We start from the raw sequence: 25,821 nt of genomic DNA, 5'->3' as shown, positions 1-25,821 counted from the left end.
AGTTACCTCTTTAGGAGGGCTCTTTTGAGGAGCCTAGTGTGGGCAGCACAAATAAAAATAATCCAATGTGATACAGAGCAAATATGAAATAAAAAACAAAGTTATACAAAATAATCTCTCAAAGCTTTTTAATACGTCAGAATAAAAGATGCCTCCTGCAACAAGCAGAGTGAGAGGCAATAAAGTTGTATGGGAAAGAAAAATGAAAAAGGAATGGCAAATGGTTTATGGAAGGCAGAGCAGGTATCCAAGGGAATGGATTATATTGAGATAAAAGTGAGTAACGATAGGCCAGGGTAGATGGGCAGAGGGGAATTGGTGAAGAAAGCGGGGTTGTGACCTGCTCAGCGGAGTTCGGCTCAGGAGTGACCTGACGCGCCACCTCCGGTGCGTCATGCGCTACGCGGACGCGGACAAAGCTGATCACATGGTGCAGGTTATTCAGCAGACTTGAGCTGGGAAACCAGCTATCGTAACACTGATCCTCAGTGTCTGGTTCCTGCAAATACACGAGTCTGATGAAGCAGTACACGAACTGCTTTAGGATTTTTCCTTCTTTGCACAACTGGAGCATATGTTAGTCAGCAAACTTTCCCAAAGCTATCCAACTCCAGGAATTATTTCTTCTGCAACATTTTATTTTTATTAACAGAGGCCTGGAATTTTATACAAGTATAATGCAAAGCACACCATGAAGAAAAGAAAAACTAAAGCAATTTGTATAATTTTTCAATTAATCAAAATTGAAGTTCCGATGAAGCTTCTTTCTGTCAATATCTTGATGCAATTGGTAGCTCATGTTTTCATCGCTACAGCCCAAGTCATCATGGTACAATTCCAATTCGAGCATGAGTGGTGACCCCTCAAATGGAGAGGAAAGGTAAATTTTAAATACGACCCGAGAACGGCCCATGCAGGGGCTGATCCGAGGATGTCATCAAACTGTCTGATCCGTAGTAGCGACGGGCGGTGTGTACAAAGGGCAGGGACTTGATCAACGCGAGCTGATGACTCGCGCTTACTGGGAATTCCTCGTTCGTGGGACACTGTCTCAAGCCACATTCCCCATCACAGATGGGGCTCAGCGGTTTACCCGAGCCTGACGACGAAGGGCAAGGTAAACGCTGGCCCGTCCAGCGTAGCGCACTTGCGGCCCCGGACATCGAAGGGCATTAAACGTTCATGAAACATAAAACGTTCATTAGAGGATTACGAAACGAAAAACATTACGAAATTATGTTCACACCGTCACGTCAAACACTACCGTGAACACATGCATCGTCACATCGTCACAATGAGAACATCGTCACAATGACGTTATGCGAACGCGAATGTTATGCGGGAGTCCAAACCTGAGAATGCTGGAGACCAAAGCTGAAATTGGGAAAACTAAATAGCCTATTGTACTCCCAGGGGTCACAGGATTACCGACCCAAAATATCGTTTCGATCGGTTGAGCCGTTTTTGCGGTACCTTCGAACAGACGGACAGACATTTCGTGAATTATAGTAAGATGCAGACACGTACGCCACAGGTACACATGTACGCAACCGAATGCCTAACCCTGCTTTTCGCTTCACGAGCGCAGGGTAATAATGTGCATCAAGGAAGCAACACGTAGTATATTTAACGTGTTTATTATGATTCAGTGTGGATTCCAACCGCCGATTTACCAGATTCAGAGCTGATGTTCCAACCATTATGCCGCAAAGTTTGATGCTGACACACACACAAACACACACACACACACACACACACACACGCACGCACGCACGCACGCACGCACACACACACGAGACTTGACACAGACACAGACAAGACGCGACACAGACACAGACAAGACGCGACGCGACACAGACACAGACGCGACGCGACGAGACGCCGAGACGCGACGCGACGCGACGTGACGCGACGTGACGAGACACCACGACACGCGACGAGACGCGACGAGACGCGACGCGACGCGACGAGACGCGACGCGACGAGACGCGACAAGACGAGACGCAACGAGACGCGACGAGACACGAGACACGACGAGACACGACGCGACGCGACGAGACGCGACCAGACGCCACGAGACGAGACACCGCGAGACACCGAGAGACACCGCAAGACACCCCGAGACATGGCGAGACACGACGAAAAACGACGAGACACGACGAGACACCACGAGACGCGACGAGACGAGACGAGACGAGACGAGACGACACACCAAGTGTCTCATGGTGTCTCGTCGCGTCTCGTGGCGTCTCGAGATGTCTCGTCGCGTCTCATGGTGTCTCCTCATGTCGTGTCTCGTGGTGTCTCGTCGCGTCTCGTCATGTCCCGTGGCGTCTCGTGGTGTCTCGTGGCGTCTCATCGTGTCTCGTGGCGTCTCGTGGTGTCTAGTCGTGTCTCGTCGTGTCTCGTGGTGTCTCGTGGTCGTGGTGTCTCGTCGTGTCATGCCGTGTCCCGTGGTATCCCGTGGTGTCTCGTCTTGTCGCGTCTCGTCGTGTCTCGTGGTGTCTCGTGCTGTCCCGTGGTGTCTCGTGGTGTCTCGTGGTGCCTGGTCGTGTCTCGTGGTGTCTCTTGGTGTCTCTTGGTGTCTCGTCGCGTAGCATGGCATCTCGTGGTGTCTGGTAGCGTCTCGTCGTGTCTCCTCATGTCGTGTCTCATGGTGTCTCGTGGTGTCCCGTGGTGTCTCGTCTCTTCTCGTGGTGTCTGGTCTCGTCTCCTCGTGTCTCGTGGTGTCTCGTCGCGTCTCGTGGCGTCTCCTCATGTCGTGTCTCGTGGTGTCTCCTCATGTCGTGTCTCGTGGTGTCTCGTCTCCTCGTGTCTCGTGGTGTCTCGTGGCGTCTCGTCGTGTCTCCTCATGTCGTGTCTCGTGGTGTCTCCTCATCTCGTGTCTCGTGGTGTCCCGTGGTGTCTCGTCTCGTTGTGTCTCGTCTCCTCGGGTCTCGTGGTGTCTCGTCTCCTCGTGTCTCGTGGTGTCTCGTGGTGTCTCGTGGTGTCTCGTCGTGTCTCGTCGTGTCTCGTCGTGTCTCGTGGTGTCTCGTCGTGTCTCCTCGTGTCGTGTCTCGTGATGTCTCGTCGTGTCTCGTGGCGTCTCGTCGTGTCTCCTCATGTCGTGTCTCGTGATGTCTCGTCGTGTCTCGTGGTGTCTCGTGGTGTCTCGTGGTGTCTCGTGGTGTCTCGTGGTGTCTCGTCTCCTCGTGTCTCGTGGTGTCTCGTGGCGTCTCGTGGTGTCTCGTCTCGTCGTGTCTCGTGGTGTCTCGTCACGTCATGTCTCGTGGTGTCGTGTCTCGTGGTGTCTCGTGGTGTCTCGTCGTGTCTCGTGGTGTCTCGTCTCCTCGTGTCTCGTGGTGTCTCGTCGCTTCTCGTCGTGTCTCGTGGCGTCTCGTGGTGTCTCATCCTGTCTTGTGGTGTCTCATCCTGTCTCGTGGTGTCCCGTGGTGTCCCGTGGTGTCTCGTGGTGTCGTGTCTCGTGGTGTCTCGTCTCGTGGCGTCTCGTAGCATCTCGTGGCGTCTCGTGGAGTCTCGTCGTGTCTCCTCATGTCGTGTCTCGTGGTGTCTCGAGGTGTCTCGAGGTGTCTCGAGGTGTCTCGTCTCGTCGTGTCTCGTGGTGCCTCGTCTCCTCGTGTCTCGTGGCGTCTCGTCGCATCTCGTGGCGTCTCCTCGTGTCGTGTCTCATGGTGCCTCGTGGTGTCTAGTCGTGTCCAGTGGTGTCCAGTGGTGTCTCGTCTCGTGGTGTCTCGTGGTGTCTCGTCTCCTCGTGTCTCGTGGTGTCTAGTGGCGTCTCATGTCATGTCTCGTGGTGTCTCGTCGTGTCCTGTGGTGTCCTGTGGTGTCCCGTGGTGTCCCGTGGTGTCCCGTGGTGTCTCGTCATGTCTCATCGTGTCTCGTCTTGTCATGTCTCGTGGTGTCCAGTGGTGTCCAGTGGTGTCCCGTGGTGTCTCGTGGCGTCTCGTGGCGTCTCGTGGCGTCTCGTGGTGTCTCGTGGTGTCTCCTCATGTCGTGTCTCGTGGTGTCTCGTGGCGTCTCCGTGTCTCGTGGTGTCTCATGGTGTCTCGTGGTGTCTCGTGGTGTCTCATGGTGTGGTGTCTCATGGTGTCGTGTCTCGTGGTGTCGTGTCTCGTGGTGTCGTGTCTCGTGGTGTCGTGTCTCGTGGTGTCGTGTCGTCGTGTGTCGTCGTGTCTCGTGGTGTCTCGAGGTGTCTCTAAGTGTCTCGTGGTGTCTCGTCTCGTGGTGTCTCGTGGTGTCTCGTCTCGTCATGTCTCGTGGTGTCTTGTGGTGTCGTGTCTCGTGGTGTCTCGTGGTGTCGTGTCTCGTGGTGTCTCGACGAGACAGCACAAGACGACACACACACACACACACACACACACACACACACACACACACACACACACACACACACACACACACACACACACACACACACACACACACACAAGACACACGAACACAAGACACACTAACACACAAGACACACTAACACAAGACACACGAACACAAGACACACTAACACAAGACACACGAACACAAGACACACGAACACAAGACACACGAACACAAGACACACGAACACAAGACACACGAACACAAGACACACGAACACAAGAACACAAGACACACGAACACAAGACACACGAACACAAGACACACGAACACAAGACACACGAACACAAGACACACGAACACAAGACACACTAACACATGACACAATGACGCAAGTGTAAACACGTTTGTGTGAAAGTTTTGCACACACTTGCATGAACACTTGTGTGAAACACAAGACAAGTACATGTATACGCACGCGCACGTCTTGACCCCGTGATGACCGGCATCCAGTGCATTACACAGGTAGTAACGCTTGCGCACACACATACACACAGAAATATATGGTCTTAAAGAGTGATGTATGGACATTCATTGTCCAACAATGTAAAGACAATGACATAATCGTAAACATGTCTTTAAGACAAAAAAAAACAACTCGGAACGCCCGGATACCTGGCGCCCGAGTGGAAATAGGACCATTCGCGAGATCTTCAAGGAGAGTAAGGTAAAAACAGGTGCGGGTGAAGAGGGAACGGGGAAAGAAAAGAAAAAAAAGTTGGAAGATCTGCGACTGTTCTCTGATCTGATGGGAAGATCGAAATGGGAAAGCTTTATTAACTAAACGCGGACCTCGACGGAAACACCATTCAGATGCCCCTCCCACCTGCTGTGTTTTCTTTTAAACTTTGCCCGCTGCTGGTCGAGTCACGTGACCACGCAGAAGCTAAATTGATTGACATGATTTCCCCTGAAAACTGCAACGAGTAATTCTCAAACGATCTCTTGTTATTATCTTCCAGGAATTTCAAAAATAACATTTACCTGAGGGAGAGGCCGAGCTGAGTGAGCATTCAGCGCGTCATCCGCAGGAGCTTCGAGTAGTGACCGCGACCAAAAGGGGACTCCTTGTGTTTTAATGAAGTAAAGTCATCCTGTGTGGTTTTAATAATGTTTTATTTACGGAAATATTCACATTTGCTCTTTGAGGAAGTTGCACTTTAACCCCTGAGGATTTGTTTTCCACTTCCGCCTTTTGGTGTTGCCGAGCAACGGTGTTCTCGCCTGAGGGAAATCGTATGAAGGATTGATGTGAGAAGGAATGAGGGAGAGGAGCGAATGGGGAATGAATGCGGGCAGAGGCGGTGCGTTCCATTAGCAAGCAGCTTGCTATCGGTGATAAGTGGTGCCGAGCACTCCGTTCCGTTTGAGTGCTTGATTGAGCGCAAAGGCACAAAACAGATGGCGCAAATCTGGGCGAACTGGAGCAGTTTGCACAAGAAGAGTGGACCAAACTGCCAGTAGAGAGGTGCAGGAAGCTCATTCATGGCTATAGGAAGCGCTTGACTGCAGTTATTAGTCCCCTACCGGTGTACACCGGAGGAGAGGACTACAGCATCGGCTTGCACGCCGCCCGTCAGTCCGTCACGCAAAAAACAGTTTTCCGGAGTTTTTTTTCTAAACTCTTAATGCTAATGATTTCAAACTTGGCACATCGTTTCCTCATGATAAGTTACAGATCGAGTTCGAACTTCACGACGTTTCGATCATTTTTGACAAAGTTATGGTACTTTGAACTTTGGGAATTCTGATAATTCTGATGATCCTTAACTCAGTGCCATTTTAAGTTTTAATTTCCTTTAAAAATGATTTTCTCTGCAATAATTGGACCGATTGAGATCAAATTTTCACCATAGGAGGGACTCGGTCTGTAGAATATTTTAATGGTAATTATGACGTCACAGGTCACGTGGTTCGGCCGCAAAATAGTTTTCCGTGAAAACACGAAAACCCCTTTTTCTCTGCAACGGCTGAACAGATCGAGGCCAAACTTTGCAGGCAGAATCGCATACCCATGACGAACAAAAAAGTCAGTGAGCATGACGTCATGTGTCACATGGTTTCAGAGTTATGACCTTTTTAAGCATGAACTTTTTTTTTTTGTTTGCATACAAGATCGAGGCTCGTGAAAGAGCCAACATTAATCACACAAAAAGTCAAACCGACAAACAAAACACAAAAAATAAGGGGAGCGGCAGACAAGATGGGGAGAGAGGGAGAGAGGACAGAGGAGAGGGGGAATGACACAAACACAACATTTGAGAGCATGGACAACAGGAGAAATGTGGGAGGGGGACGGCTTTGGGGGAGGTGGGAGAGGTATAAAACATATGAACACTGCAAGGACTTCCAGGAGAGAAGTTGGAAAAAAAAAAAAGAAAAAAAAAAAGTGTATCTGGGGTGAATTAGCAGGGGTAGAAAAGATCAAGGTTTTGGATGGGGGAAGATAAGACATGGTGATGAACAGCTGTTTTAAAGACCTGGAGAGAGAAGTGGGATTGAAGGGAGTGGAGGAGTTTGTTCCAGAGGCGGGAGAAAAGGGGAATGAAAGAGTGAAGGTGAGCAGAGAGCCTAGATTTTCGCAGTTTAACCATAAGAGGGTCGCAGGCAGATCTTGTGCGACCTGAAGGAATATTGGGGGGACAGAGCACAGAGAGAGCTGGGGGAGCAAGGCCAGAGAGGAGTCGGTAGAAGACAGAAAGACCACCAACCTGCCTGCGGTGAGTGACTGAAAGGCCCTCGGAGTTAACTTCATCGCAGGAGATTCCAATGATTCTGAAAGCTTTGGTTTCAACAGCGTGAAGCTGAGCTAGGTGTGAGGCAGGAGCACCAGCCCAGAGGGGGGAACAGTATTCCATTGAGCTGCGGATGAAAGCCTTGTATGTGGTGAGGAGCTCAGGTGTGCCAAGGAAGGACTTCGCACGACGGAGGATGCCCAGTCGGCGACTGGCTTTGGAGGCCAGATTTGAAATGTGGTTTTCCCAGGAAAGATCATGGCAGATAGTGAGACCCAAAAGCTTGAGTGACAGCAATTCTTGGAGAGGATTATTCAGAAAGTGGATGGGAGGGTTGTCCAGTCGGTCTTTTCGGAGAGACATCGTAAGAGTGTGAGATTTGTCAGGATTGAAAGACATGTTCCACTTGTATGCCCAGTCTGTGATTTTGTCCAGGTCTGCAGAGAGTGAGGAGGCTGCAGACTGCCGATCTGAGGGATGAAGAATGGAGCGACAGAGAGTAGAGTCATCAGCAAAGAGATAGAGAGGATTTTCCAGAGAGTCGGAGAGATCATTGATGAAGACCAGAAATAGCACAGGGCCCAGAACACTATTGGGGAACTCTTGGGGAACTCCAGCCAGAACAGGAAGGGGAGATGAGAGAAATCCATTCAGGGCCACACGTTGCCTTTGACCAGAGAGGAAGCCCGCAAGCCATGAGTGGAGATTTCCATGGATACCATAGGAGGAGAGTTTGGTGAGCAGAGCTGGATGCCAGACCGTATCGAAGGCACGTGATATGTCAAGTGAGACAGCTCTGATTTCCTGTTTGGCATTGAGGACCTCCATCCATTGTTGAGACAGCAGAAGCAACATGTCCAGAGTAGAGTGACCTGGTCTGAATCAAAATTGATGATCAGAGATCAAGCCATTGGAGAAGAGGAAGGATTTGATATCCGAAGCAATGATGGATTCCATGACTTTGCTGATAATTGGAAGCAGGCTGATTGGTCTATAGTTGCAAGGATTTGTTTTTGCACCTTTTTTGTGTAAAGCGGTAATGTTCGCTGATTTCCAAGATGCTGGCAGATGACCTTGAGCAAAAGAGAGGGTGAAAGGAACAGAGAGAGGGTGAGATAGAGCGGCAGAGCAGGATTTTAGGACCCGTGGGCTGATGCCGTCTGGTCCAGTTGCAGAATCAGAGTCGAGGTTTGACAGAAACTTCTCTACCTTGTCAGGAGAGAAGGACACAGAGTTCAGGAGCAGTTGGGTTCGACTGGGAAAGCTGGGAACAGAGAGAGATGGGTTTGGGACACAAGATTTTGAGGCAACCACAGAGTTGAGGCATTCGGCTTTGTCACGTGCGGTGTCAACTGTGTCGCCATTTGAGGTAAGGGAGGGGATGGAGGGGCCCCTCCCTCTTTAAAACCGAGCCCCTCCCTCATTTTTGATCCAATTGAGGGGAAACTTCACAGATCTGTTCAGCATGTCAGTCTACTAAAATGTCCTTTTGGAATTTGTGATAGGGCACGTGGTTTGGCAGATATCGTTAATTAAACGAAAATATTTTTAAAATGGATATCTCTTGAATCGCCAGTACCTCAGACCGTGAGTTGGTAATAATTTATATAATTCACACAGTGCAATACGTGCAGGCTGCTCCACGGAGTGACCTTGCGGGCTTATCAACGAGGCGAGGCGTGACACACATGTGTCTCAGCATACCTCAGATCAAGTTTGAAAACCAGCATCAACCGTGCATAAATTTGCATATTCGATCACTTTTGACAAAGTTATGGCCCTTTGAACTTTGGTAGGGGACATGTATTGCAGTGCAATACTCAGAATGCTTGTTTTATCCAAAGACTGTGCTCCCAAATGTTAAGTCTCGTGTGTCAATAATTTTGTCAATGCCTTTTTGTTATTTTTCCTGATTTAAAAGGATATGTTAAGTTCTGAATCAAAAACAAAGGTTCTGTAATATTAACAGTGAAATAAAGAATTGTGGAGACCAAATACTTTTGTAAATTTAAACTTATTTTTCAAGAAAATTGTGACTTATTTGAAAAAAGTGCAAGGGTGCCAATATTTTGGCCATGACTGGATGTTCTCTACATGATTACTTATGACATTGGAGTGAAGTATTTACAATCTGTGCATGTCTGAATAACCACACAATCCGTGCTTGTTTGCGGAACGTAATGTTAATGTGTTTGAGTTGGGATGAATCACTGACAATGTATCCGTGGGAAATGCGATTGCAAAATGTGTGTGGTTAAACACATTTGTATACTTCATAAATATGTGTGTGTGGTTAAACACATTTGTTTACTTCATAAATATGTGTGTGTGGTTAAACACATTTGTTTACTTCATAAATATGTGTGTGTGGTTAAACACATTTGTTGACTTCATAAATATGTGTGTGTGGTTAAACACATTTGTTTACTTCATAAATATGTGTGTGTGGTTAAACACATTTGTTTACTTCATAAATATGTGTGTGTGGTTAAACACATTTGTTTACTTCATAAATATGTGTGTGTGGTTAAACACATTTGTTTACTTCATAAATATGTGTGTGTGGTTAAACACATTTGTTTACTTCATAAATATGTGTGTGTGGTTAAACACATCTTACGATAATTCACCAAATGTCCATCCGTCCGCCTGTCTGTCTGTCTGTCTGTTCGAAGGTACCGTAAAAACTGCTGAACCGATCGCAAATATATTTTGGGTGGATAATCCTGGGATCTCCAGGAGTAAAATAGGCTATATAGTTTTCCCAATTTCAGCTTTAGTCTCCAGCATTCTCAGGTTTGGACTCCCGCATAACATTCGTGTTCGCATGACGTTCATTGTTCTCACTAGAGAGATACCCGTGCTAGGCACGGGTGGGAGGCCAGAAGCAAACAGGCAATGCAGATACGGCGAATGCTAAAGCATGAAACCAATAAATTCCACATTCCTGTAGCACCCTCAGTCGCACGTCAGACATGGACAGCAAGTTCGTGAAGGACTTCCACGAAAGACGTACCCGTTCGCAAACAAACGGGTACGTTCACGTGGAGAAACATCGATGGTGGGACCGTGGTGAATCTGCATATGGCGATGGCAAAACATCAGAAATTGAAGGTTTTTTATTTATTTTAAACGATTCATATAAACATCCGTTGAATCATATCACACGCAAATCATCAAAATCTAAACAGTATCTTTAGAATTTCAATAAAAGCCACATCACTGTTCATTAATCGGTAAATATTACTCCATCGTGTTTCACTATGATCGTGATGATTGTGATCGTGAATAGTGATCGATAATCGTGTTCACAATCGCTATGTCGTATGTACGTGTACCAAATTCCCGATACGTGTAACGGTACCAAATCAACAGTTAAAAGGATTTTGAGCGGGTAGCTGTTATGGCCTTGGCAAGATCGATGGAGACAGCGATCTGTTAGCGATTGATGGACACATGTTGCTTTCCCGGGCGTCGCCGTTTGTGCGTCGTCACAATGAGAACAATGAACATTATGCGAACGCGAATGTTATGCGGGAGTCCAAACCTGAGAATGTTGGAGACCAAAGTTGAAATTGGGAAAATTAAATAGCCTATTTTAGTCCTGGAGATCCCAGGATTACCCACCCAAAATATCTTTGCGATCAGTTCAGCAGTTTTTACGGTACCTTTGAACGGACAGACAGACAGACAGACAGACAGACAGATGGACGGAGAGACATTTGGTGAATTATAGTAAGATTTAAAGTACTGTACTTAAAAAGCAAGACGTTTAGAGATAAATCTATCAAGTACTGAAATTTAGATTCCTTGCTCAGCTTGACGCTGTAAAAACATTGCCTCAAAAAGAGAACCATGACAATTACAACGAGATATGGGCAGGGTACAGCCCGAAGTACCCCGTGGGGGACACCACTCCCTCTCGTCAAAACTCAAGGTGGGGAACCCGATCGAAGCAAGGGTGGAAATCACTCCATTTATGACGACGAAAAGTCTGATGCCCGACGTGGAGATCGGTTTCTGAGGTTTGGGACGTGGAATGTAGGGACAATGACAGGGAGATCAGGAGAAGTGGTGGAAGTATTGGTCAGAAGAAGAGTGGACATATGTTGTGTGCAGGAGACAAGATGGAAGGGAAGTGGTGTGACAATGGTGAAGGGTAGGCAGGGACAGAAATACAAGTTTGTGTGGCAAGGGTGCCCAGAAGGCGTGAATGGTGTTGGTGTCCTGTTTTCTAAGGAGTTCGTAGACAGTGTGGTGAGTGTGACGAGAGTGAGTGAAAGGTTGATGATGGTGAAAATGATGATTGGAAAGCTCTTGGTGAACGTCATCTCAGGATATGCTCCGCAGGTTGGTCGGAGCGATGAAGAGAGGGACAGGTTCTGGTGTGCAATAGAGAAGCTGATGGAAAACGTGAAAGATAAGGAAGTTGTTGTGCTAGGAGGAGACCTAAACGGACATGTGGGAAGGAGTATGGACGGTTTTGAGGGAGTTCATGGGGGTTACGGATATGGTGTGAGAAATGGAGAAGGTGAAAGGATTTTGGAGTTTGCTGATGGAGCTGATTTGTTGATTTGTAATACTCAGTTCCAGAAAGAGGATAATAAGCTTGTTACATACACGTCAGGTGGGTCGACGACAACCATCGACTACCTGATGGTGCGTAGGCGAGATAGGGGGCACCTCCGAGACACAAAGGTGATCCCGGGGGAGGAGGCTGTTTCACAGCACCACTTGGTTGTCTGCGACGTAAGGGTGAAAGGTGCGAGGAGAGCTCGGCGGGTGAAGTACCAACCGAGAATGAAGGTGTGGAGGTTGAAAGAGGTGACAGTGAGGGAGGCATTAAAAGAGAGGCTGGGTATGGTAGAGGATGATGTGGTTGAGCTTGAAAGTGCTTGGATGTCAATGAAAGAAAGTCTGTTGGGAGCCGTTGGTGAGGTATGTGGATGGACAAAAGGACCACCGAGGCACTCGGAAACATGGTGGTGGGATGATGAAGTTGGAAAGAAGATTGACGAGAAGAGGGAGAAATTCAATTAGTGGCAGAAGGCGAAGGGTACGGGAGCAGAAAAGGAAGAGCATGAAAGTTATAAGGCAGCCAAGAAGGATGCAAAGAAAAAGGTAGCAAAGGCGCAGGAGGCATGTCGGAAAATGTTCGGAGAACGCTTGGATTTGGAAGAGGGTCAGAGAGCGGTATTCAGGATTGCAAAGAAGATAGCGAAAAAGAGGTGTGATGTGATGGGGGTGAGTTGCTTGAAGGATGAAGTGGGACAAATCATTGTGGACCCAGATGGAATTAAAGGAAAATGGAAGAGATATATGGAAATACTGTTGAATGCAGAGAATGAATGGGATGGCAACATAGAGAGTAACCCAGTTTTAGGACCGGCAGAGAAGATAACCGAGAAGGAAGTTGAGGAAGCGATTAAAGCAATGAAGAATAGAAAAGCGGGAGGGCCAACGGGAGTTGTGGGAGATATGTTGAGGGCAGCGGGAAATTGGGGTGTGAAGAGAATGACAGAGATCTGCAATCTGGTGGTGAAAGAAGGCCGGATTCCAATGGATTGGGAACTGAGTACCCTCGTCCCTCTATACAAGGGGAAAGGTGACCCTCTGGACTGTGGCTCGTATCGAGCGATAAAGTTATTGGAGCATGGAATGAGGGAATTGGAAAGGGTGTTGGAGAGGAGGATAAGGAAGAAAGTGAAGATTGACGAAATGCAGTTTGGATTTATGCCAGGAAGAGGAACGACAGACGCGCTTGTTATTGTGAGGCAGTTGCAGGAGAAGTACATGGAGAAGAGGAAGAAGTTGTTTCTTGGGTTTGTTGATCTGTAGAAAGCATTCGATGGGGTTCCACGTGAAGTAGTGACATGGGCATTGAGGAAGTTAGGAGTGGAGGAATGGTTGATCAGAGTAGTGATGGCAATGTACAAAAGAGCGTGCACAGCTGAAAGGACGAAGGACAGGAACAGTGGTGAGTTTGAGGTGAAGGTGGGAGTGCATCAGGGCTCGGTACTAAGTCCACTACTATTTGTAGCTGTGATGGAGGTGCTGGCTCGGAACATAAAGGAGGGTTTACCGTGGGAGTTGTTGTATGCAGATGATCTGGTGTTGATTGCAGAAAGTATGGATGGACTGAAGGAGAAGATGAACAAGTGGAAGGAATGTATGGAGACGAAAGGTCTGAAGGTGAATATCGGAAAAACAAAGGTGATGGCAAGTGGTAAAGCATGTGGTGAGGTGGAAAGAACTGGGAAGTGGCCATGTGCTATGTGCAGGAAGGGTGTCGGAGTGAACTCAATTCAATGTACAATGTGCGCTGAGTGGGTTCATCAAAAATGTACTGGTTTGAGAGGGTCATTAACCAGTGTGGCAGCTACATTCAAGTGTAAGGTGTGCACAGAGGGAGCTGCAGATGGAGGAAATGTTGAGTTGGATCTTGGAGACGGCATGAAGCTGGAAGGTGTGAAAACATTTTGTTACCTAGGAGACATGCTGAATGGAGAAGGTGGATCAGACTCGGCAACAGTTGCTAGAGTGAGATGTGCATGGAAGAAGTTTCGCGAACTGAGTGGCGTGCTGACGAGGATGGGAGTGTCGTTGAAGCTGAAGGGAAAGGTGTATGCTGCATGTGTGAGAAGTGTTATGATTTATGGGAGCGAGACATGGGTAATGAACGTAGAGCAGCAACGAAGGCTGGAAAGGGTGGAAATGTGAATGGTTCGGTGGATGTGCGGCGTATCGTTGAGAGAGAGGAAGCCAAATGATGAATTGCGAAAGATGATGGGAATAGAGCCTGTGATGGATGCTGTGAAGAGAAACAGTTTGAGATGGTTTGGTCATGTGTTGAGGAAGGATGAAAGTGACTGGTTGAGGAGAGTGATGGAAATGAATGTGGAAGGAAGTAGAGGACGGGGAAGACCGAGAAAGACTTGGCTAAAGATGGTCGAAGAAGAAATGCGGGCCAGGGGGTTAACAAGGGGAGATGCAGAAAATAGGGCAAAATGGATAACATTGTTATGGGGACCGCAATGCTAACCCCCGCTCTTGCAGGGAAAATGGCCTTTTAAAATGCCTGCCTGCTCAGCTTGACCCAGTGGAAGCCAAGGCCTTCAAAATTATTAGAATCTCCCAAGATGAATATGAGTGTACGGGCCTATCACTTCGCCATTGCAGACAGGTTGGTGGTCTCTCTGTCTTCTGCCGCCTCCTTTCTGGCCTTGCACATCTGCTCTTTTTATGCTTTGTCCCCCCCCCCACCCTCTCCTACAGGTTTATGCAGGCCGCACATGGTCCAACTTCCACATCCTCTTCAGTCCAATTCTTCCCCACCCCTACCCCTTCGGAGCTTCAAGACCACTGTTCACAACCGTCTCAGATCATCTCCCATCCAAAACCATGATATTTTCTACCCCCGTTAACACCCTCCCCACCTCCAAGCCCACCTCCTCTCAAATTTCCAGTTTTCCTTCCTGAGACTTTGCTTCTGCATTCATCCTGTCCACCCCCTGCATCCTGCCTTACACTCATTCTTATGTACATCCCTTGTTTGTCCTTCTCTGTCTATTTTGTCCCTCGGCCCTATTGTTGACATTTGCCCTCTTTATTTGTGATGTTCCTTTTGTTCTGTTGCGTTCTGATGCATTCTGTATTCCAGCTCTTCCACGAGCCTCCACGTGCAACTCATCGACATTTTTCTTTTTCGACATCGACATCATCGACACTGCAGACTTTCAGCCTAAAGCACACAACCAAAAATGTTAATGAGAACAATCATGTGTTATGACATGTGACATCAGAGTGTAGAATAAGGCAGCGAGGGCAAAACAATCAGGGGGAAAAGAAGGTCATTTACACGGCGATCACAAAAAATCGTGCCGATTCAAGCTGCATTGCAAATTCTGAATGTAAAATTTAGACTAGAAAATGTAAATCTTCATGGTGACGTTTTTGCTGTCATGCATTGACAGTTGATTTACGATAGAGTATTTTTTATTGCAACAACAATAATGACAGAAAGGACAAATTTCACCAGAGACACTTTATAAGTGCATCCAATGCCACACCATGTCAAGGTTGTGGTTAAAGCAAAATGTTAATTCAAACAGATTATGTATAGTCTTCTATTTAATATAACCAAATGATATTTAGAAGCATCAACCGTACACTTGGTGTCTGTAACGTCATCAGGAGAATGAAGATGAAAAACCAAGATTTGACAAACTTCTACTGGATTGCCCCTCATACCCGAGTCCTGGGAATCCCTCTCCTTCTCCCTGTTGTGCATTGCACAAATGTTAATAAAACAATAAGTAACACAAGAAACAGCAATGAGAGATTGTAGACCCTTTCCCGGACATGTGTGGTTTTGTCCTTTGGGTCTTCGTGGTATTTTGGGTCCTCGGGGCCTTTGGATCCTCGGGGTCTTTTGTGTCTTCGTGCTCTTTTGGGTCCTCTGGGTCTTTTGTGTCTTTGTGGTATTTTGGGTCCTCTGGGTCTTCATGATCTTTTGGGTCCTCTGGGTCTGTTGGATCCTCCGGCTCTTTTATGCCTTCATGGTATTTTGGGTGATCTGGGACTTTTGTGTCTTTGGGGTCTTAGAGGAACCAGAGGACCCCAGAGTCTTCAGGCTCTTTTGGGTATTCAGAGTCTTTATGGTCCTCCGGGTCTTCGGGATACTTTTAGGTCCTCTGAATCTTTTAGGTGGTGGTTTGTATGCAGCCTGTGGCTGCTTGGCTGCATCATTTTCTGGAGGCACAGCTATGCCGCTGATGCAATGTCCCCCATTACCAGTTAGCTTGTACTAATTTTACGACCTTGGAAGGATGACAGGCTGTCAACCCATCTGGTGTTAATTCAACGACATGACAAGCGCTTGAACTCAGGATCCCAAGATCTCAAGGTAGCCAGCCTTAACCGTTAAGCCAACACCAGGCTTAGATGGTCTTTTGGGTCTTCTCGGTCTTTAAGGATCTTTGGGATCTTTTGTGTCTTGAAGGCTTTTAGGGTTCTAAATTATCAAAGGGTGTTGGGTTCCAAAGGGTGTTGAAGGGTCTTACAGTTTGAAAGGATCTAAAGGTCTGAAATTGTCTTAGGGTTATAAAGGGTCTAAAAGATATTAGGTATCTTGAAGGGTCTTCGGTGTCCTAAGAGTTTTAATGGTTTTAGGGTCTTCGTGGTTTTTCATGGATCTCAGGTTTGTAAAGGTTCAACAGTGTCTTAGGGGTCGTAATGGGTCTTATGGTTCTAAAGGGTCTAATGTAATTAATACATATACTACTGTGTTCAAAAAGTATCCGACCTTTATTTTTCGTGCGTAAAAAAAAAAGAAGCTAGGGAGACGTTGATTGGTGCACGTATGTAGGCGATCCTAATGCACACGCGTTAATTTTTTCCCACCTGCAGAAGCTGTCATTCGACGGCAGACCGCCGATGAGTGAGGACATGTAAGTGAGCGCCGTCGGATTTTCGTTTTTGACAAAATGATGGAAAAATTTGAACAACGCTACTGCATCAAATTTTGTGTAAAGCTTGGCGATTCCCAAGTGGAAACGATCCGCAAGATTTAACACCGTTCATTCCATTATGAAGGAGGATTTGGGCTTCAGGAGAATCTCAGCGAAGTTCGTACCAAAGCTGCTAACGATTGAGCAGAAGCAACTCCGTTTGGAGATCACACAGGACATGCTGGAGACTGTGAACAGCGATCCCAGCTTCCTCAACAGTGATCACTGGCGATGAGTCCTGGGTTTATGGGTACGACCCAGAAACCAAGTTGCAGTTTTGATGCAAGTTTGATGAAACACAAAATTTGATGCAGTAGCGTTGTTCAAGTTTTTCCGTCATTTTGTCAAAAACGAAAATCCGACGGCGCTCACTTACATGTGCTCACTCATCGGCGGTCTGTCGTCGAATGACAGCTTCTGCAGGTGGGAAAAAATTCACGCGTGCGCATTAGGATCGCCTACATACGTGCACCAATCAATGCCTCCCTAGCTTCTTTTTTTTTACGCATGAAAAATAAAGGTCGGATACTTTTTGAACACACTACGTACTCATGTTCTGTGCGGACAAACAAACGGACCCAAATGCAATACCCTCTCCTCCGGCAAGGGTAACAAAAGCTATTTCGAACATATTGTTGAAGCGGCGAGTCGTCTCGGTATCCTGGTACGAATCCTGGCAGGCTGTGTCAACAACGGTCGAAATGGCCGACTGAATCGAAGAGCCCGGGCCCCGTTTTATGACCCACTCACCATTAGGCTGAAGCCCAGTCTTGGGGTGGGGTGACCCTTCCCGACATTTAACCCCAATAGTCAGGGAGCTGCAGGGGCGGCTATGGCTATGGAGCTTGCTTCTCCTGCCTAAATTGCTGGCTGAAGGCCTACCCAAATGCTGAAAAGGACACAAAAGACAGATTCCAGAGGATGGAACATTAAACAGAGGTTCTAAGGGATGGCAGATTTTATACACACACATTAGGGAGGGTAGACATCGTCTGTCCAGACAAAGCGACGCAAATCCAATATCATAATTAATTACTTCATGTTTACTCTATTACATTTACTACGAGATATAACTAAACGATGTTATGCAATGTTAACCCCTAGAAATCACTTCCACAACAATATTTAAATTAATGTGTCTGTCTCACCATCAGAAACATAAATTATGGTAAACGCATGATTTTATCCCTTTGTTGAAGGAACAGCACATCCCCGGTTCTCAGCCCATCAACATCTATCCGAGGTGAAAAATGTAATGTACTATTCACATTTGTATTCCCAATAGTATCACTACCCAGATTGAGTTTTAAATGTCACATGGTGCTATCAAGTTCAAAATCAGACTAAAAGAGGGACAAAGAGATGGACCTCATCATGATCACCAAGACTATAAATTTCCTCATGCCAACAATGGTTTTATCAGCCTTGTTTGCAAAAGCGACGAGGGATTTGACAGTGGCAGATAGGCACAGATGTCCAAGCCCAATAAGAGTACAATAATCGGGCTAGGAGTTAATTTCCTCCGCTCCAGCGATGCATGTCCGGTTCCACTCACCAGAATTACCGTGTAATTAGTGCCGGATTTTCCCATCATTCTCCTCTCCTATGAACACCTCTAAAAAGCCTAGTTTCTCCCCCCTCGGTCTCTCTTCTAATCCTCCTCGCTCTTAATCTTCCTCCCCCACCTTCTCTCCCAGTAAATACCATCCTCTACTCTCACAGTCACCTCCATTCTTCTCCCCTCTCTTTCAAAAGCCAATGCTATATTTCACTGCCTTCAACAATTCAAGTTGCGACCAGATTGAAGTCCTCATTCTGGCAAAACTCCTCTAAAAAGCTCCTCTAAAAACCTCCTTCACTGCCAACAATTTAACATACATTCAGATTCCGATGCTGATGAACCATACTCTGTTACAGAAAGTTAGTTGCCAAGGCAGTTTTTAGCAAAGGGTTATATTGGGTGGTTTGCCGTTGCCTTCCCAGCAGTAGTTAGGGCAGGAATTTGGAATTTGGCCATGGTGCGGGCGATAATCGCCTTCTCTTTGCCAAGGACACCATGGGATCTTTAATGTCCAGCAACCCATGCAGGCAGACGGGACACACAGTTTAACGTCCATCCGAGGAATGGCACATTACATTGATGACTACCCTGCCTGTTAAACACCTGGATGGCAGTTTGTAGCTGGGCTGAGATTTGAACCCAGGGACAACTCAAAAGTGAGCACGCATAACTCTAAGCAATCTGCCAACATTATTTTCACATTACTGTGTCTGAAATCATTATTAAGGGGAAAATTAAGCAAACGAGTAATAATATGCATTTTATTTTCTTTATTTTTTGAATGTAAAAAAGCTCGTGGAAAAGCAACAACACATAATATAACATCGCCGAATAAAGAGCACAGTGGAAAGAGGGGAAACACACCAATGGCAGGGTAGTGGGACACAACCGAGGGACATGAGGAGGAAGAATGGGAAAGAGGAAGAACGAGGGCAAAGGGAGTGGGAGGAGGATACAGGGTGAGCAAGCTGGATGCAAGCCCACAAGAACAACAACAGGCATTTTAAGGCCATTTTCCCTGCAAGAGCGGAGGTTAGCCTTGCGGTCCCCATGACAATCTTCTCCATTTTGCCCTATTTTCTGCATCTCTCCTTGTTAACCCCCTTGCCCGCATTTCTTCTTCCACCATCTTTAGCCAAGTCTTTCTCGGTCTTCCCCGCCCTCTACTTCCTTCTACATTCATTTCCATCACTCTTCTCAACCAGTCACTTTCAACCTTCCTCAACACATGACCAAACCATCTCAACCTGTTCCTCTTAACAGCATCAATCACAGGCTCTATTCCCATCATCTTTCGCAATTCATCATTTGTCTTCCTCTCTCTCAACGATACTCGGCACATCCATCGAACCATTCGCATTTCTACCCTTTCCAGCCTTCCATCTTTCCAGATACAAAATGGAAATAAAACGAAAATGAGAGAGGGGGAGAGGGAAAAAAACACTGAGCTTGAAAGGAAGGGATGGGCTTTGGAAAGGTTAATGAGGGTAAAAAAAATAACCTGGGTATGACCTGGGGATGACTTGAGGATGTTGTGAACAGCTGTCTTGAAGCCTTAGAGGGAAGATTGAGATTGGCAAGACTAAAGAAGTTGGTTCCACAAGTGGGAATAAAGAGGAAAAAATGAGTGCAGGTGAGCAGTTGGCCTTGATTTGGGGGGATTTGGCAAGAAGATGGTTAGTTACAGACTGCTTGCACCCTGCAGAAACCTCGGGGGTGAGGGGAGGGGTACTGAGTTGTTACCATTGGACGTCAACAAGTAAGATGCTGCCCAGGTACTTGGACCATGACGTTCAATGCCGGCAGGCCATGCACTCTCATTCACTTAAACTATCCAACACACTTCTCTGGATAGTTACTGAAGGAGGTGCAATCCCTTGAACCCCTCGACCTCACTGTCTATGGAAGGATCATATCTTCAAACCAAAGCCTAGGGTCGATTCTCCAAAGAGCTCAAGCATGTCTGGGGCTTTTACCGAGATCATCACGGTGCACAAGGCTATCATACAGAGCTCCATCCACGAGTACAGCTACTTGATCTAATCTGGTAGCTACTTGATCACAAAACAGTGAGATTATTTGGGCATGTCACTCTCCCACAGACGGCAAGTTGTTGAGCTCCCTGTTTTATACAAGTTTACATCTGGCCTTATTAAACCTGCATTCTCCAAGCTCTGCCACCCCCCCCCCCCGCCCCCCCAAGCCACCTGAAGTCGCATGTGCTCCTCAATAAACCCTCGCCTACTCACCCTCCCCAAGTCCAGGCTGCTTATCCGAATCCGTTAATGCAACCCCTTATTCCACCGATTGTGGAATTGTCTCCTTGTGTCCATTCTCATCTTCCTCACTTCAGCCTTTCAAATGTGTTGCGCATAATTACTGCACGCTCTCAACCATGCACATCTACGATCTCTTCCATACGCTGATCTCTTTCCCATTCTGTTACTTTACACAAGCTAGCCATTATTACTCGTTTTTTGAGTTGTTCCTCCTTTCCCCCTGGTGTATATCCACACGCCATCCCCTCTTTGGTTGTCTGTAAACCTGCTGCCTTTTGTCGTTTAGCTCCTCCATGAACAGAGACCATTGTATAAAATGCATGACAGAAGTGGTGGTGGTGAATTGAGAATTAAAAAGATGAGAAAGAGAAGGAAAGTATAAAGAATTAGGGATAAAATGATGGTGGATTGGGGGTCAGGGGGAAAGGGCAGAGGTGAGGGAGTGGAAATTTCTCCACTTTTTGCAAATGGCCCCCATAAAAATATTTGCTTTGCAAACAAGAAATGGGTATTACCATGCAAATGAAGAAGAAACACCTATTCACCAACTGTAGTTACAACGATCCCCAAATTTGTTTTGGGTGCAGTGGCAAGTGTTATTAAGTGAAGGTTCATGGGTAAATCAAGGTGTTTATGGGTAATAACAAGTCGTCACTGTAGTAATATGGATTGTCACTGTAGAATCAGCCGCTGAACAACAACAACAACAAAATAACAGGAAACAAAGTCGTTTTTTAAATTTAAAATATCAGCCAGTTTTTGTTGGCAAAAAGGTGCATATCTGATCTCACAATTGGCAGAAATCTGACAAACCCGATGATCAAGTGCAATAATTCTCTCATTTTTTTTTGTTTAAACCAGTTTAGTTTACCATTAACATAGCAGTATGAAAGCAAAATTGTTCACGTCATTCATACATTTTTGATCCCCACCCCACTTCCAGCATTCTATATATTTATTACAATTGTAATGAATCACGTGGTAGTCTGCAGTACCTCTCTGGTAGATTCTGACTCAGTCGAGCTGTCGACCCCCATCTCCAGCAGATACAGCACCATGCAAAGTACATGGTCAGACAAATTCTGATGATCCATGAGTATCTTTAAAAAAAAAAAAAAAAAAAAATATCATATATACGCACACACATTAATTATTACTACATCACAGTTGGAGAATGCGTAACATTCAAAATGACATAATCCACCCCAGAATGTCTGGTGCACATGCAAAGAAACTCCAGGAAACTGCGGCGTTCAGCGCAACATAAAGTATATAGTTCGATGCAGGTTGTTATTATCCATCCAGTCAAATTAAATCAGTGAAAGTTTACAATAGAAAAAGTCAGTAGAGCCGATGAGATGCAAAAATCTAGTATAATTACCCTCGCCGGAGGAGAAGGTATTGCATTTGAGTCCATTCGTCTGTTTGTTTGTCCGAACAGAATAAATATGATTTTCTCTGCAACCGTTGGTCCAATTGACAGGAAATTTTCACCAGAGGTGCAACTCCTCCGGTATAATTATTTGAATGATAATTAAGACGTCATATGTATCTGTAAGATGAATAATCTGTATGCACAAATAAAACAACTATTGCGATCAATTTATCTAGCCATTCGAAAATGCAAAAAATGGCAGTCATTACCAATGGTTTAATCATATGTAATGCAATTCGAGAAGCGTGTGTGTGTGTGTGTGTGTGTGTGTGTGTGTGTGTGTGTGTGTGTGTGTGTGTGTGTGTGTGTGTGTGTGTGTTGAGCTGGATGAAATGAGTTGAAAACTGCTGGCTTTACTTGTGGTGTGCACAGGAAGGCTTGAAGGGGTAAAAATGAATTAATACTCCCAGATAGCAAGCATGTTTTAATATTAGCAACATAAGAAAACACAACAAAGCAGGGATGCTGAGCGTGACAAACATTGCGAAGATCGACTTACAAAAAACCCAAAAATCCATACTCGCAGAAGTGGTGGGAGGCGTTAATACTTTGAGATACAACCATGGGCGCGACAAAAGGAAAAGGAAAAGGAAAAAAAAGATCAGCATGACGTCTCATTGCTCAGTTCAAGAGCTGCAGTTTATGGGGCAAATGAATGGTGTGAAAACTTTGCAGTCTTGACGTTTCAAGCACTGCCCACTCGTCTCCCTCACAACCTCCCACAAGGAGTCACATCAACGGCAGCAAAGTTAAAACCTGCCTGCAGCGCCTTCACTGTCAGCTAAAGGCGAGTTCCCCCATTAGGCCACACGGGGTATGGCACAGCATGCTACTCAAGCATAATTGCTCAGGCCATGGTGACAGGACAGACAAATTGCCTGCTGTACAATACGTAGTCATGGCTGTCAGTTTGCGTGGGACCTGGGGCTTACAAAAGATCGAAACAGCTGCTTTATTGCAAAGAATGCACATATACCAATGCCCATTATAATCATCATCACTGCAATTTGCATCAAATTGTTTTGTAATGTACATGTCGTGAGAAATTAAGCCAAAAAAGCTGCAATTACACACTCTTTGAGGCTCCATTACAAACTCGGTTGCTGCAGAAACAGACAAGATTTCTCGATTTTACTTTTGTACAGCTTGTGCAATCACTTCACCGATTCTGAAATTATTTGGCCATTGGCATCGCATCCAAGACGCCTAATTCCAGAACCTCTCGATCCAAGACCCGTGACATTCACATCTGAGCCCCTGGATCATGATGCAGGGAACATAAAGAAATAAGCCACTTGGAACGTGGCATTTGTCTTGGCCAGGAACACAATGAAACACACGTACAGTACTTTCACTTTGTCCCTTGATTAAGGACCAGCTGACAAAATTCTCAAATATATTTCTGCGATCCGCCTCTGGGAGATGGAAATTAAAGATTATTGGAATTGGATGGAATTAAAGGAAGATGGAAAAGATATATGGAAATGCTGTTGAATACAGAGAATGAATGGGATGGCAACATAGAGAGTAACCCAGTTTTAGGACCGGCAGAGAAGATAACTGATAAGGAAGTTGAGGAAGCGATAAAAGCAATGAAGAGTAGAAAAGCGGGAGGGCCGACGGGAGTTGTGGGAGATATGTTGAAGGCAGCACGAAGTTGGGGTGTGAAGAGAATGACAGAGATCTGTAATCTGGTGGTGAAAGAAGGCCGCATTCCAGTGGATTGGGAACTAAGTACCCTCGTCCCTCTATACAAGGGGAAAGGTGACCCTCTGGAGTGTGGCTCGTACCGAGCGATAAAGTTATTTGAGCATGCAATGAAGGTATTGGAAAGGGTGTTGGAGAGGAGGATAAGGAAGAAGGTGAAGATCGACGAAATGCAGTTTGGATTTATGCCAGGAAGAGGAACGACAGAGGCGCTCTTTATTGTGAAGCTGTTGCAGGAGAAGTACATGGAGAAGAGGAAGAAGTTGTTTCTTGGGTTTGTTGATCTGGAGAAAGCATTCGATAGGGTTCCACGCGAAGTATTGACATGGGCATTGAGTAAGTTAGGAGTGGAGGAATGGTTGATCAGAGTAGTGATGGCAATGTACAAAAGAGCACGCACAGCTGTAAGGACGAAGGACAGGATGAGGTGAAGGTGGGAGTGCATCAGGGGTCGGTACTAAGTCCACTACTATTTGTAGCTGTGATGGAGGTGCTGGCTCAGAACGTAAAGGAGGGTTTACCGTGGGAGTTGTTGTATGCAAATGATCTGGTGTTGATTGCGGAAAGTATGGATGGACTGAAGGAAAAGATGAACAAGTGGAAGGAATGTATGGAGACAAAAGGTCTGAAGGTGAATATCGGAAAGACGAAGGTGATGGCAAGTGGTAAAGCATGTGGTGAGGTGGAAAGAACTGGGAAGTGGCCCTGTGCTGTGTGCAGGAAGGGTGTCAGAGTGAACTCCATTCAATGTACAATGTGCGCTGAGTGGGTTCATCAAAAATGTAGTGGTCTGAGAGGGTCATTAACCAGTGTGGCAGCTACATTCAAATGTAAGGTGTGCACAGAGGGAGCTGCAGATGGAGGAAATGTTGAGTTGGATCTTGGAGACGGCGTGAAGCTGGAAGGTGTAAAAACATTTTGCTACCTCGGAGACATGCTGAATGGAGAAGGTGGATCAGACTCGGCAACGGTTGCTGGAGTGAGATGTGCATGGAAGAAGTTTCGGGAACTGAGTGGCATGCTGATGAGGAGGGAAGTGTCGTTGAAGCTGAAGGGAAAGGTGTATGCTGCATGTGTGAGAAGTGTTATGATTTATGGGAGCGAGACATGGGTCATGAATGTAGAGCAGCAACGAAGGCTGGAAAGGGTGGAAATGTGAATGGTTCGGTGGATGTGCGGAGTGTCGTTGAGAGAGAGGAAGACAAATGATGAATTGCAAAAGATGATGGGAATAGAGCCTGTGATGGATGCTGTGAAGAGAAACAGTTTGAGATGGTTTGGTCATGTGTTGAGGAAGGATGAAAGTGACTGATTGAGAAGAGTGATGGAAATGAATGTAGAAGGAAGTAGAGGACGGGGAAGACCGAGAAAGACTTGGCTAAAGATGGTGGAAGAAGAAATGCGGGCAAGGGGGTTAACAAGGAGAGATGCAGAAAATAGGGCAAGATGGAGAAGATCGTCATGGAGACCGCAAGGCTAATCCCCGCTCTCGCAGGGAAAATGGCCTTTAAAATGCATGTTGTTGTTGTTGTTAGTCCGCCTCTGGGAGAGGGAAAGTCTCTGTCTGGAGCACCTCAGCTTCAACATCAGTTATAATGTCTTGGAAATATCATATCTCCAAGATGGTTTCCAAAACCAGATACCACATTGCAATTCTCAACAAAGCCAAGCCCTTCTTTCTGCCAGCATCTACTTGGAGTGTTGAAACCCTTCATCACAAGTTTAATGTCAATGGCCCACTGCGTCATTGGTATGTCACAACAGGAAGTCAGGGTCTCATGCTCCTCCTCCACTGTGGTTGTATATTTTTGCCCTCACCGGATGCAAGCTTAACATTCACCTTCATTCTTTTTAACCCCCTCTTCTCTTGGATGTGGAATCCTCCTCCGAAGTCTGCTGTCCTCAAGCTCTTCCACACCACACACAAACTAATGGTCTCCCCTATTTCAACAAGCGTTACTACTGCACTTGAGAGTCTGTCACCTTTCACTTGCAATTTCTCCTGTCGTACTGTGGTGCAGACATCCATTTCTGTTTTGCGGTTTCCTCTTCACAGGGTTACCACACGGTATGATCAATTCAGGTGGTGGGGGTGGGGAGAGCGGTGCTATTTGCTTAACGTCACAATATAGCTGGACGGTGTGTTCACGCAGCTGGGTGGTGCTTATTGCAGTTAAATGTTAAGACCAGCGAGCCCTTCGGCAATGGGGACACCTGGTGA

The 25,821-nt window shown here is 46.3% G+C and overlaps 1 protein-coding gene across 4 annotated transcripts in view; it reads right to left on the bottom strand.

The window, feature by feature from the left end:
• Window positions 1-25,821, bottom strand: part of UBR3 (ubiquitin protein ligase E3 component n-recognin 3) — a 359,661-nt gene that overhangs the window by 203,018 nt on the left and 130,822 nt on the right. For 2 of the 4 annotated variants that reach the window (XM_068122446.2, XM_068122447.2), the window contains exons 19-21: window positions 21,454-21,558; window positions 341-499; window positions 7-33 (exon numbers count right to left, since the gene is read on the bottom strand). In XM_068122446.2, coding sequence (XP_067978547.2) covers window positions 7-33; window positions 341-499; window positions 21,454-21,558 — 291 coding nt within the window. The remainder of the gene's footprint in view (window positions 1-6; window positions 34-340; window positions 500-21,453; window positions 21,559-25,821) is intronic. The other 2 variants (XM_068122448.2, XM_078781816.1) reach the window with 1 other exon arrangement.

This window comes from Myxine glutinosa, chromosome 7 (genome assembly GCF_964187855.1).
Source record: "Myxine glutinosa chromosome 7, kmMyxGlut1.1, whole genome shotgun sequence".
NCBI classification, from domain to species: domain Eukaryota; kingdom Metazoa; phylum Chordata; class Myxini; order Myxiniformes; family Myxinidae; genus Myxine; species Myxine glutinosa.
Note: the sequence above shows the minus strand (reverse complement) of the source record. Positions and strands in the feature narration are given on the sequence as shown.